This window comes from Ammospiza caudacuta, chromosome 26 (assembly GCF_027887145.1).
Source record: "Ammospiza caudacuta isolate bAmmCau1 chromosome 26, bAmmCau1.pri, whole genome shotgun sequence".
NCBI classification, from domain to species: Eukaryota; Metazoa; Chordata; class Aves; order Passeriformes; family Passerellidae; genus Ammospiza; species Ammospiza caudacuta.
In genome coordinates, this window is record NC_080618.1 from 6,199,513 (window position 1) to 6,213,902 (window position 14,390).

Genomic DNA, 14,390 nt, shown 5'->3' on the forward strand with positions numbered 1-14,390 from the left:
ATGGAGGAGACCCGCGGGGCTGTTCAGTGCCTGCCAGAGCCGGTATGAGACTCCAGCGGGCGCTAACGGACCCCTCAAACCCTTCACCTACTGTGAAAAATGAGTATTTTATGATTGGCATAATAATATAATATAATATAATATAATATAATATAATATAATATAATATAATATAATATAATATAATATAATATAATATAAATATAATACAGCATAATATATATAATACATAGTGTATAAAATATTATATATAATATATACTATATATATTATATACAATATTGTGTATATATATATATGTTTATACATAATGTATATATGTGTATATATAATATATATGTATATATATAATACAGCCTAATATATATAATACATAGTATATAAAATATACTATATACTATATCTATTATATATAATAGATATTATATACAATATTATGTATATACATAATATATATATAATGTGTATATATAATATATATGTATATATAATATATATAATACAGCCTAATATATAATGCATAGTATATAAAATATTATATATACTATATACCATATTTATTATATATAATATATATTATATACAATATTATATATAATATATATTATATACAATATTATGTATGTGTCATATATTATATATTATAGATAAAATATATGATATATTATATATAATATATTATATATAATAGATATAATATATTATATTATATTATACAATATCTATTATATATTATATAATAGATATAGTATAATATTATATTATATAATTATATAATATAATATATATATAATAGATATAATACAGCATAACTTTCTAACATAACACACATATGTGTTCTCTTATAAAGTTATGCAGTAATAATTTTCTCAAGTATTGTGTTAATTATAGTTTTAGGTTATAAACAATGTTAAAATAGAAATTATGATTATGCTATGTAATATACTTTTTTTTATAGCAAGGACTCAGCCTGTCAGAGCCAGTATGAGACTCCAGCAGGCACTAAAGGTGCTCTCAAACCCTTCACCCACTGTGAAAAATGAGCATTTTATGACTGGCTTTTTGCAAGTATTAAAATTAATATTGTATGTGTTGTGTTTCTGTGCCCGGGAAACATTTGTGAACATGGTAAACATGTGTTACTGCCTTTTGATCTTCTAAAATTACAGCAAATAAAACAAAGACCACATATAGAGCAAAATAATCAAAGAACACTACACATTCATGATGGACTATTCAATTTGTTTATTCCCACTGATAACTGAAGAAAATACTAAATATATCACCTATGTATATATTTTTACAATGAGGCATCAAAATACTTTACATAGCACCAATTTCTTGTTTTCTTCCATACTACTGCATGCATTAGCACTGGGGAACATTCCCAGAAAATAAAATTAAAACTCCTGACAAGAAAAATGGAAGAAATTCAATGGGTAAGTAAGAGCATCAGTAATGTCCATTACTAAGATTGATCAACTCTCCTCGTATAAGTTGAAAATGGAATTGTTCTGCAGGCTTAAATGAAATGAAAATAAGACAAAATATTCAAATGTAGCACCAGCAATAAATTCCATGGTCATGCTGGTAAATCATGGAAGTAGTTACTACTTTGAACATTTAAGTTAAACAACAGAATCCCTGTCCCAAATACAACCAGTAATGCATTACTGAAGAGACCTTGTCTCACATCCAAAATAGTCATTACCTTTCCCAACAATTAAAGGGGAGGTGTAAAATAAGATTTGACAGATTTGCATATAAAAAAGGGCAGATTGAATCTGCAGGAGTGGTAGCAATGCATAAATTAATCAGGCCAAACCAAAAGAAACACAGAGCACTGCAATCAATATTACAACATGTCTAGGAACAAAATTCACAATTCACATGTAACAGGAGAATGGCCACCTTAGCATGGAGCCCATATTTGAAAGATTTTAGAAGGACAAACTCATCATGAGCTTCAGCACTGCACCAAGACACCTAACACAGGTGTGAGGAGATAGAGAATAGTTAAAAATGGTACTTTTCAGGAGTGTTTTATGATACTCAGCATTTTTTCATTCTGGTATCTACATAAATACGAGATACAAAGAGAGATGCTGGGTGCCCCATCCCTGGAAACTTTCAGGGGCAGATTGGACTCTAAGTAATCTTCCCTAGTCAAAGATGGGGCTCTAAGCAATGTTCTCCAGTCAAAGAACCCCTGCTCATGGCAGGGGGACTGGACAAAATGACATTTAGGGGTCCCTACCAACCCAAATTATTCTGTGACTACATAAAAATGAAATCTCACAGGATTTATCTGCACAACACATTCTGTTCTGTTCAAGTGCCATGGACTTGCTTTAGACACCAGTAACAGAGTGTTTTTCCAGTAACATTCAAGGTAAGACTATGCACTTTCACATCTTTGTAAAAAGCTATGAAAATATCTTTAAGCTCTAAACCCAGACAAGCAGTTTGTTATTCACTCCGGTCCTTTGGCTCTCGGTATTTCCACTGGATATAATCAAAAATGTCTTTTTCACATTCCACTGGCAGGGCCTCTCCAGCAACTCCTGCAAGGAAATTACACAGAATATTTGAAAGGTGGAAAAGTCTGTACCATTCAGAAATGCCAAATGCATGGCAAGATTAAGATAAAACTGCTGTAAGTAAAAAAATACCTGAAGAAACCACCCAGAACAAAATTTTCACAGTGTTTACATGCTGATTCTTATTAATATCAAAGGAAAGAATGAATTAACTTTGGGCCATGTGGTTATGCAGGTAAATAAATTTATAATTGTGTGTGGGTTTATATAGACAACCCTCCTCCAAAGCAAAGCAACTAAAGGACATGATATACCCTGTGAGAAGAGGAGGAAACTAAATATGTGCTGTGCACAGCACAGAAAAAAATAAATCTTTAAATCACTAAGACTTTAAGTAGATTAGGAGGCCCAAAGAGATAACCTTGTGTAAGCAGGCTGCACCTTCTTGCTGTAATGGTGCCCAGTATCAAACAGGACACTGTGAAAAATTCCACAAAATATTGCATTTATCAGAAATACTTCCAAAACAATTACAACCAATTGAAGGAGTCCACACAAAATGCATAACTTGGAAAGTAGGGAGAGTAGGGAGAGTAGGGAGAGTAGGGAGAGTAGGGAGAGTAGGGAGAGTAGGGAGAGTAGGGAGAGTAGGGAGAGTAGGGAGAGTAGGGAGAGTAGAGAGAGTAGGGAGAGTAGAAAGAGTAGAAAGAGTAGAGAGAGTAGGAAGAGTAGGAAGAGTAGAAAGAGTAGAAAGAGTAGAAAGAGTAGAAAGAGTAGAAAGAGTAAGAGTAGGGAGAACAGAAAGGATTAGAAAGGAGCAGAAAGGAGCAGAAAAGAGTAGAAAGGAGTAGAAAGAGCAGGGAGAGTAGGGAGAGCAGAAAGGAGTAGAAAGAGTAGGAAGGGGTAGGAAGGAGCAGAAAGAGTAGAAAGGAGCAGAAAAGAGTAGAAAGGAGGCTCTGTGCAAGAACTCAGACTGACCAGTAACACCCAAGCGACGTATTGTGTACTCATTGATGGTGAAACCCATCTCCAGAGCATGAGCTCTCATGTTCTTATTGAATATATCACTGCCTGTGAAATACAGCACACCACAGTAATACTGATCTTTTGGGATAAGCCTAGAAGAAAAAGGAAAAGGGAAGACTTAGAATAAATATAATTTAAAATTCAGTATTCAGACATGTGTAGGTTTACTCTGTGTTCATGTGTGTACATTCTGCAGCTCTGTACATTTAATTTTCCCACAAACCAGATGCAAAAGTGGAAGGAACTGCCTATGTAAGGAAGGTTCAGCCTATCTACCCTTCCCCAGAAGTTACTGGTGTAACTACCTGGTTATGGTGCTTGCACTCCTGCACAGAATCAGTGTCAAAGCAGGATGATAAAATAGGACACAATTCTGATATTCTATCAGAATATCATGATTTGAAGCGCAGCATTATTGCTGATAACCTGTTGTAATTACTGGCAGTTGTCCAGTGGCTGCCACATTTCAAAGGGATTAGAAAAATAGTAAATGGCCATGTTATGAACACAGAAGTAGATATCTGAATGAAAATTTTATGCAAATGCCTCCTCTGTAGCAGACAGCTGAACTGGGGGGGTTTGGCTCATGTACCTGATATCAATCCTGCGGTGTGGATAAGCTGTTCCATCCTCTTTATCTGGCAGCTGGCAGACACCCTGTGAGGAAATAAGGCAGGAGACAAATTCAGATGAAATTCAACAGATTTGAGAACCATCTTTACCTTCCCACCCCTAAAAAACCTCTAAACAATCCTCAGCCATCCTGGAAAGCAAAGTTAAATCCCTGCTGAATTGAATAATTTTACTGGAGCAGCCAGATATCAGAATACAGTGAATCACTATTTTACACTGTTGTGAGAACTGTTCAGTGTAACATATAACTGCTGCTTAAATTTTTATTGCACCAGGAAGGATCCTCATTTCCTGTCATTATTATCAGGCTTTTCAGTATGCACAAATATCAGCAGGTTAAGAAAAGAAAAAAAGCCCTGCACTGTCAGCATGGGATCTAAAAAATTAAAGTTTTTGTAATTCATTACTTGCTTTAGGCATCCCACATAATCTCTATTATATCCTAGGTCTAGTAGCTTATCCATTAAATCTGTTCTGCAGCAAAACTGACACAAAAGGAGACAAAATTATATATTAGACAAAATCAGGTAAACATAGTTTTGAGATCAAAGCTAAATGTTTCCAAGATCCTGAGGACAATTACAGAAGTGGTCATTGGTGCAACTGAAGAAGTGACGTTGTGCTGAGGTCCCAGGATAAAATTGACATTATGTGATGAAGGTTGTGTCAGCAGGGTTCAGAACTACACAAATATCAGTGTATTTACTTTCTAATAAACACTGTGTATTTAAATAATAATAATAATAATAATAATAATAATAATAATAATAATAATAATAATAATAGTACTGTGTATTAAACTTTCTAATACTGAAATCTCACCATAAGAATTACCTGCAGGAAATTCTTATGAGGTGCAAGCAGAATTAAAAAAACAAACCCACATCACCCCCAGCTCCAGCAGCACAAGCAATTGTATTCATCCTGACTTCTGTCAGGAAAATAAATCCCCCCACAACATCCTGCACCACCAAAAAAGCTCTTACCATGAATTTGGTGTCCCCTTTAGACAGCATATCTGTGATAAAGTGGACTTTTTCCAGCTGTTCTACAACTTTATGCAAAAGTTTTGACTGGGAATAATGGTAAGAAAGAAGAAGAAATTACTTCACAAATAACAAGAATATCTTACCTATATTTACTAGATAGAGGCTCCAATAAGTACAGGACATCATTATAATTATATGTACTACTCTACATGAAATTTGACCCAAATGGAAAAAAATGTAACAAAAATAATGGGAAAAAGCTGATAAAATTACAGTTGTGCAAGATAAAAACAATTTCCACCAATATTGAGATTGCCTTTAGTTGGAAATGACAAATTTAATGCAGCTTTTAAACAACAAATCTACAGAAGGAACATAAGAAAAAAATAAACAGCACTGTCATTAGTACTGCTTCAGAGTTGGTCCCAAAAGATTCCAAGGGCAGCAGGACAGTCTCCTATCAGCTAAATGATTTTGGTAGCCAAAATAAAGAAATAATCAGACTACCTTTAATCCAGTCAGCTTTACAGTTCTGCATTGTTAAAGCACAGGAATTCAAAGGGTGGGGGAATATGTGTGACAGGAAGAAGGAGAGAAGGGTAAAAATAAACATATTGACTAATTCTGCAAGAGAAACACAACATAATACAATGATCTGAGAAAGAATTATAACTCCTCAAAATAAACAGGGCATTCCAAGGGAAAATTTCAATATTTTAGTAAATATAAACCCACAAAAAGCTGCAATACAAGTCTGAGACTGTATGCAATGTACAGTTCTGATCTGTGGCATCTGAGAAAAGCACCTGTTTGGTTGATTCTGATGTGAAACTGGGATGGGTCAGGAGAACATCCATGTCACCACTTGACTCTGCACCTGGGAAGAAAGAAGCAAAGAAAAATTCAATATACTAATATTGCTGAACATACATCTTACCTCTCGTAAACATGATTTTCTAGCAGGGAATGTCACTATTAGAGACATTAGCAAAACAAAAAATAATCCTAAAGTAAAAGAATTTTGTTCTTTCATCAAAAGTTTATATTCTCATCCATAAAATGTCCAAGAATTTCTTGCTGTACTCTATAGCAATGAAGTAAAAACGTTGGTAATGTAAAAACAAAGGAAACAATTCATGTTTACAAGATATTGCTCTTTATGGGGGAAGGATGGAGAAGCAAGGATTTATTCTGGTGTCTCATCACTGAACTAGCTAGACAAGACAATACCAACAGGAAAGGCCAGGTTCCAGCACAGTCTGACAAGAAGAACAACACACACACAGTAACTTGTCTTTTTGTTATCCCAAAATAAAGAAAACATCACAGAGTACCAACCTCGCCTAAAACTGCCACACACTGTAGCAATATAGCTTGGGTCCAGTTTCTCTATCTCTTTGAGCACAATTTCCTATGTGAAAAGGAAAGAAATGTGTTTAGAAGTGGTCAGTCATTCACTGGCCATCACTACATCACATTCTTAACAATGAGATTTTTTTACCTGCATTTGCAGCATTTCTTCCCTCGGGATTCTTTTCTCAAAATCTTCAAAGTATCTGCAAATATAAAAATAGAGGTACCTGAAAGAGTGGTAGGGGCAGCATCTTAAAATTTTAGTCAATTAAATGTATAGCAGAGGAAAGAATACTAACTAACACTACTGTCACATCACAAAAAGCTCCTCTCATTAAACATCTGAGCAATCTTGCAAGGTGACAGTAAAAACTCACAGCTGTGAGTTTGACAATGCTCAGAACGTGGTTTCAGTATTTCCACTGTACACAAAGAGCTGCTGTGAGGTGGGAGAGATATTACCACATAAATAAATGCTTAATATTTACACAGCCCTCTGAAAATACAAAATGTTCCTGACAAGACTCAGCCCACCAGCAAGCAGGTTCCCCACTGGAAGGAGATAAATGGAAGCTCTCAACTCAAATACAGCTCCAGATATATTTGCCTTCACTGTAAAACTCAAATTGTCAGCAAGCTGCTGGATTGTGGAGAAAAAGAGGGCAAGTGAAACATTTTTGGCTTTATTTGGTTCACCTGCAGCTTCTGACAAGCACAGCTATAGTTCCTCCAAAACCACCACAGCAAAGACACTCAACAAACAGCACTGAAGCTGATGAATACTGAGGGACAAACACAACATTCTCAAGTTCAGACATGCAAAGATTACCTTGTTCACAGCACATAAAAAACCAGCCTGGGCCACTTTTATGCAGATGGTGAAGAAACAACTCCACGACCTTGCTAAAGTGATTCTCCACAAGCTAACTGAGGCAGTCACTTGGTATCAACTTCCCAAGCCTTCTAATCCAAATGCAACAAAAGCTCTAAATAACTGCTGAAAGGCAGAATGTAGAGCACAGAGAGACCCTTACTCAGCCTGTGTAACCTTACATTACACCCTTGTGTCTAAAGGAGGAGAGACCCTTACTCAGCCTGAGTAACCTTACATTACACCCTGGTGTCTGAAGGAGGAGAGACCCTTACTCAGCCTGAGTAACCTTACATTACACCCTGGTGTCTAAAGGAGGAGAGACCCTTACTCAGCCTGAGTAACCTTACATTACACCCTGGTGTGTGAAGGAGGAGAGAACCGTACTCAGCCTGAGTAACCTTACATTACACCCTTGTGTCTAAAGGAGGAGAGACCCTTACTCAGCCTGTGTAACCTTACATTACACCCTGGTGTGTGAAGGAGAAGAGAACCTTACTCAGCCTGAGTAACCTCACATTACACCCTTGTGTCTAAAGGAGGAGAGACCCTTACTCAGCCTGAGTAACCTTACATTACACCCTTGTGTCTAAAGGAGGAGAGACCCTTACTCAGCCTGAGTAACCTTACATTACACCCTGGTGTCTAAAGGAGGAGAGACCCTTACTCAGCCTGAGTAACCTTACATTACACCCTGGTGTGTGAAGGAGGAGAGACCCTTACTCAGCCTGTGTAACCTTACATTACACCCTGGTGTGTGAAGGAGGAGAGACCCTTACTCAGCCTGTGTAACCTTACATTACACCCTCGTGTCTAAAGGAGGAGAGACCCTTACTCAGCCTGAGTAACCTCACATTACACCCTGGTGTCTGAAGGAGTCACTAGAGACACCAAGCACTTGTACCCAAGAAAGCTTACTTCAACCCAATTCGCTGGTGATGAGTCAGCTTGTGCTCAATTTTTCTTAGATCTAGAAAAAAAATTCAAACAAAATAATTAACCGAGGAGTAGACATCTTACAGTAAGTTTCTATCAATGCAAAGATGATGCACATAAAAAGAATACAACCTCAAAGGAGGGAATTTCAAATTACCTACACAGCAGCTGATAGGATGCACAGAGCATTTCCAACAAGATTTAACAGACCACCAAAAAGCCAAAATCCTTGTTACCTTCCATGTAACCTGCGTGTACTTTACTTTATATGAAAATATATGTATGAAATATGTATATATATGAATAGATGCATGAAATATGTATATATATGAATATATGCATGAAACATGTCTATGTATGAAACATGTATATATAGGAATATATGTATGAAATATGTCTATATATGAATATATGCATGAAATATGTATATATGTGAATATATGCATGAAATATGTATATATGTGAATATATGTATGAAACATGTATATATATGAAATGTCTATATATAGATATATGCACGAAACATGTACATATATATGAATATATGCATGAAATATGTATATATGTGAATATATGCATGAAATATGTCTATATATGAATATAAGTATGAAATATGTATATATATGAATATATGCATGAAATATGTATATATGTGAATATATGCATGAAATATGCATATATGTGAATATATGTATGAAACATGTATATATATGAAACATGTCTATATATAGATATATGCATGAAACATGTACATATATATGAATATATGTATGAAATATGTATACACATGAATATATGCATGAAATATGTCTATATATGAATATATGCATGAAATATGTATATACATGAATATATGTATGAAATATGTATATACATGAATATACGTATGAAATATGTATATATATATGAATATATGTATGAAATATGTCTATATATGAATATATGCATGAAATATGTATATATATGAATATATGTATGAAATACGTATATGCATGAATATTTGCATGAAATATGTATATATATGAATATATGCATGAAATATGTATATATATATATGAGTATTTGTATGAAATGCCTTAAGCCTGTGCACCAGCTTTAGCATTTTACACACCCTCCTCAAAGCCTAGGGCATATTTGTTATAAATATCACTGTGGAAGAGGCAGCTTGACAGAAAAAAAGATTACTGGAGTGTGAAGCAAGGCCTCATATTCACACTTACCTTCTAAAGTCTTAATTCCTTCCTCAACAAACTTCCTGGCAGCAGCAGGACTGCAAAGAGACAAGGGAATCTGGCATCAGGAACAGCAAGAATCTTACAACACCAAACAGGACATTATTTATAAGTGTGGGTTGTTTTTTTAGGACTGAGGTTGCTTGCTTGTGATGCTTACATCTTTTCAGCACGCTCATTTTCAGTTAATGCTTTTGGTCAGCAGAGATCCAAAGCTTGGCCTGCACATTTTTTAGCATTGATATAACTATACAGTGATGTATAATTGTAGGAAATGAAAAAAAAGTGACAGCAAATAGGCAATATTGCTTCAGACAGTAATACCAAATGCATGATAACATTGCAGCAGAGTTCTCATGGGCTTTTTAAGTTCGTTTAAGTTTGTTTTTGTTTTGTTGTCTCCTTCCAGGCTCTGCTTCTCCTTTTACAAAAACCTTGAAGTCAGAGTCTCACTCCCACAGTTCCATTCTTGACCCACACCTCTCTCTTTCCCCTCTCAGGAAGATTCCCACTCATACTCCTCAACCACAAAGTCTGGAATTCATCATTCTCCACCCTTTTGTCTCATTCAATCCCATAATCACAACTACAGTGTGTCAGTGTGGGCATTACATCAGCACCTCAGGCTCATTCCCTTCATTATGTGCAATCATCCAAATTCTGCTCATAATTCCATCAAATGAATAGGAGAAAGGAAAAAAAAAAGCCCTAAAAACACCCCAAGAAACTTTTACCCAATGCCAGTGACTCGTGTCAGGAAATTGATAGAAGAGCTTGTATCATCCTGCCGAATCTACAAAACCAAAACAGTGAAATAAACAAACAAAATGAAACCTCAAGAAGATAAAAGAGCTCAGTCAGACTCTGGTTTAGAGGTTCACTACAAAACAGCACCAAGCCTTACAATAATGCCACACGTAACTAGCCTGAAAACCCCCAACTGGCCATGCTAAAGTGAGCAGGATTAAAGCACAAACTCCAGAGCCTTCCAGCAAGATCTCCACTTCTGACAGAAGACCTGCACATGCTGATTATGTAAGCTAAAATATTTTAATAAATAGAGAGTTTTAAGGCTTCTCAATCCTTGATTTCTACTTATCATACCACCACTCCTAAGAGTCTCCAGAGACAACAGAAATGTGCAGAGCACACAGACTAGTTTGCAAGTTATCAAAAAAAGCAGCTATTGAGAAATACAGAACAGGAGAAAGACACTCACCTTTTCCAATTTACGTAGCTTTCCAGTGGATAAGAACTCATCTATCTTTTCAGCTATTTTAGCACCCACTCCATCCTAAATATTGGGGGGTGAGTACAAACAAGTTAACTCAAAAGTCACTTAAAGTCATTATATGTGGGAAGCAAGGAAAACTCCCTAGAATTTAGAGTCTAGAAAGAACTATGGGGCACCCAAGACCACAATAAAATATTGGAGCATAAAAGAACACAAGAATTCAAGGGTACAACATAAATGGCATAAACACTGTAATGCAAGGGTTATATCAAGTTTATACAGCAATAAGTTTGAACAAGGCTTTGATTCTTACTGCTCAAGACCTCTGAATTAACAAAGGAGTGAAAGCAAAGGGGAAAGACATTTTTACAGCCAGAGGCTCAGATGGGATGCCCAGTTCCAGCTCTGGAACCCCCACAGTGGCCACACCCGGTCCGTGTCCCCAAACTCTGACTGGGGTAGCGGAAAGAGGCGCTGGGAGAAGTGAGGCTGCCCCCAAGGCTTCCAGGAACCCCGGGCACCTCATCCCCCCTCTGGCTGCCCCCAAAGCTTTCCAGGAACCCTGAACACCTCATCCCTGCTCTGGCTGCACCCCATCCTTCCCCCAGGAATTCCTGGCGCCTCATCCCCGCTCCCCAGGAACCTTATCCCTGCCCTGGCTGCCCCCACGCTTCCCAGGAATTCCCAGTACCTCATCCCCACTCCGGCTGCCCCCCATTCTTCCCAGGAACCCCCGGCACCTCATCCCTGCTCCAGCTGCCTCCACGTCCCCCAGGAGCCTCAGCACCTCATCCACGTTCCCCAGGAACCCCGGGCACCTCATCCCCAGCTCCAACCGCCCCCAATGCTCCCCAGGAACACCCGGCACCTCATCCCTGTTCCCTAGGAACTCCGAGCACCTCATCCCTATTCCAACTGCCCCCAACACTTCCCAGGAACCCCGGGCACTTCATCCTTGCTCCCCAGCAACCCCCGGCACCTCGTCCCCAGCTCCAGCTGCCCCCCATCCTCCCCAGGAGCTCCGGGCACCTCATCCCCGCTCCAACTGCCCCCATGCCCCCAATGCTCCCCAGGAACACCCGGCATCTCATCTCTGTTCCCTAGGAACCCCGAGCACCTCATCCCTATTCCAACTGCCCCCAACACTTCCCAGGAACCCCGGGCACTTCATCCTTGCTCCCCAGCAACCCCCGGCACCTCGTCCCCAGCTCCAGCTGCCCCCCATCCTCCCCAGGAGCTCCGGGCACCTCATCCCCGCTCCATCTGCCCCCATCCTTCCCAGGAGCTCCGGGCACCTCATCCCCAGCTCCAACTGCCCCCAATGCTCCCCAGGAACCCCCGGCACCTTGTCCCCCGCTCCAGCTGCCCCCCATCCTTCCCAGGAGCTCCGGGCACCTCATCCCCGCTCCATCTGCCCCCACGCTTCTCAGGAGCTCCGGGCACCTCATCCCCGCTCCATCTGCCCCCACGCTTCTCAGGAGCTCCGGGCACCTCATCCCCGCTCCATCTGCCCCCACGCTTCCCAGCAGCTCCGGGCACCTCATCCCCGCTCCAGCTGCCCCCACGCTTCCCAGGAGCTCCGGGCACCTCATCCCCACTGGCCACGAACCCCCGGGCACCTCATCCCCGCCCCGGCTGCCCAGCTCCTCCCGGGGCAGCCCACACACGAGCACTTACCAGCTTCTTGGCTTCAGCCCCACTCTGTATCTTGCTGGGATACCGAGATATGACCGAGGCCGCTTTCCTGCGGAGCGGTGCCGGTCAGCGCCCGGAAGGGGCTGGAGCCCGGCACGGGGCACGGCGTGAGGGGAAGGGAGCGGTACCTGTACGCGTTGTACTTGTGGATGGCCCGGTTCACGTTGCGCTCGTAGTTGGCGAGCTCTGCGGGAGAACCGCGGTGAGAGCAGCCGAGCCGCGGCCCTTCCCACCCACAGACCCGAGCGAGCGCGCACACCTACCGATGAGGAAATCGGTGATGCCTTCATTGAGGCTCTCCTGGGGAGCTTTGCGCTTGCTCATGGCCGGCACCGGCACCGGCACCGGCACGGGCACGGAGCGGCCGCCGGGGCTGCGGGCAGCGATGGCACCGAGGCGCTTCCGGCAGTGGCGTCACGGCGCGTCCGGTGCCGGGGACGGGCGGGGCCGCGGGTGTGGAAAACGCCGATCGCTTGTTTTTAAAATGTTAAAAGTTTAATAGTAATAAAAAAGTTTAATAGTAATGAAAATGTGCTTCCGGCTGTGGCGTCACGGCGCGTCCGGTCCCGGTGCGCGGGCGGGGAACGCTCCTGCTCGGCCCGCAGGCCCCCTTGCTTTGGGACTTTCTTTTTTTATAATAAACGCTGAAGTCACTTTAGGACCGGCATCCCGTTCCCGTTTTTAACATGTCTACCTCGCATATCTGAGATTTTTGGCCAGTCTGCTTCAGCGGTGCTGTTCCAGGCTGAATCAGCAGCTATGGTCTAATGCCAGAGCAACCCAGTTTCAAAATACCAGAATACCGAGTTCCACAATAGCAAAGTAATCTAGTTTTACAATACCAGAATATCAAGCTCCAAAATACAGCCACACACCCAGTCTGTAACACATCCTCTTCCTTTTCCCCAGTAATCAATGGGTCAGCTTTCCAGGCCTTTATCTACCCCAGACTTCTCTGTGTGCTGTGACCTTGGAAGAAACCTTTACTTTTGCTTCCCTCCCAAATTGCTTTAAGGTTGCCCTCATTCTCTCGAATGACTTTAAATCGCTGGGTTTGATGTCTAGTTTATCTTCCCAAAATATAACACCTCCGACTGTGTCAAATTCCCTCCTTAATCCCCTTGGCATCTCTGATCACTGAAGACTGGAGTTGGATAAACTCTCCCAAGTAGCTTTTGACATCTTTCAAGAGGCAGATGAATGCCATACAAGATCCATCATGCTTTCCTTGGTGTCAGAAAGGTTTTGCTATTAAAGATTAAGGAGGCTTGAGGTCACTCCAAATCACAATATTGCTCACTTTATAAGCCAATTTCATCCTATCATCTGGTATTTTGTGTTCCAGTTGCTTCAGAGGAGTCTACAGCATTCATCAATTCACTGGGGTTTAAGCACTGAGTGGTTCCTTACACGTCTCTAAAGTCAAGCCATTTATCTTTTTCACTGTATTTTATTGTCTCTGTTTTCCCTGACTTACAAACCTCTAGCACAACACTGAGCTCTGCTTGCTTTGAGAGCTGGTGCCTCACAACGGGATCCTGAAGAAAGAAATCCTTGGGTAATGAAACCCCCCTATTAAAATACTAATTAATAAAAAGTACTAATAAAATATTTTAAACAAAAAGGTAAAAAAGAAAAACGTAGAGGTCAAAACACTGTTTCAAGCTTCAAAAGATTATTGTTGATTATTTCTCAGACTTCACACTGAGCTTTCCAAGCCCAAATTCTTATTATATATATGTGTGTATATATATATATAAATTATAAATTATAATATATAATATATAATAAATTATATATGATTATGATATATGATATATGATATATAATATATAATATATAATATATAATATATAATATATAATATATAATATATAATAT

At 39.8% G+C, this 14,390-nt stretch overlaps 1 protein-coding gene across 1 annotated transcript; it reads right to left on the reverse strand.

Annotated features, from left to right (window-relative positions):
- Nucleotides 1-1,256: 1,256 nt before the first annotated feature.
- On the reverse strand, nt 1,257-12,900 carry POLB (DNA polymerase beta). Its single transcript, XM_058820141.1, has 14 exons — nt 12,773-12,900; nt 12,638-12,695; nt 12,492-12,558; nt 10,800-10,874; nt 10,315-10,373; nt 9,569-9,618; nt 8,331-8,382; nt 6,690-6,744; nt 6,527-6,599; nt 5,995-6,065; nt 5,186-5,272; nt 4,159-4,223; nt 3,519-3,658; nt 1,257-2,564 (listed from the first exon to the last, which is right to left on the reverse strand). Exons 1-14 carry the CDS (start codon nt 12,831-12,833, stop codon nt 2,470-2,472), a joined length of 1,008 nt encoding a protein of 335 aa, XP_058676124.1. The 5' UTR covers nt 12,834-12,900; the 3' UTR covers nt 1,257-2,469.
- Between the last annotated feature and the right edge of the window lie 1,490 nt (nt 12,901-14,390).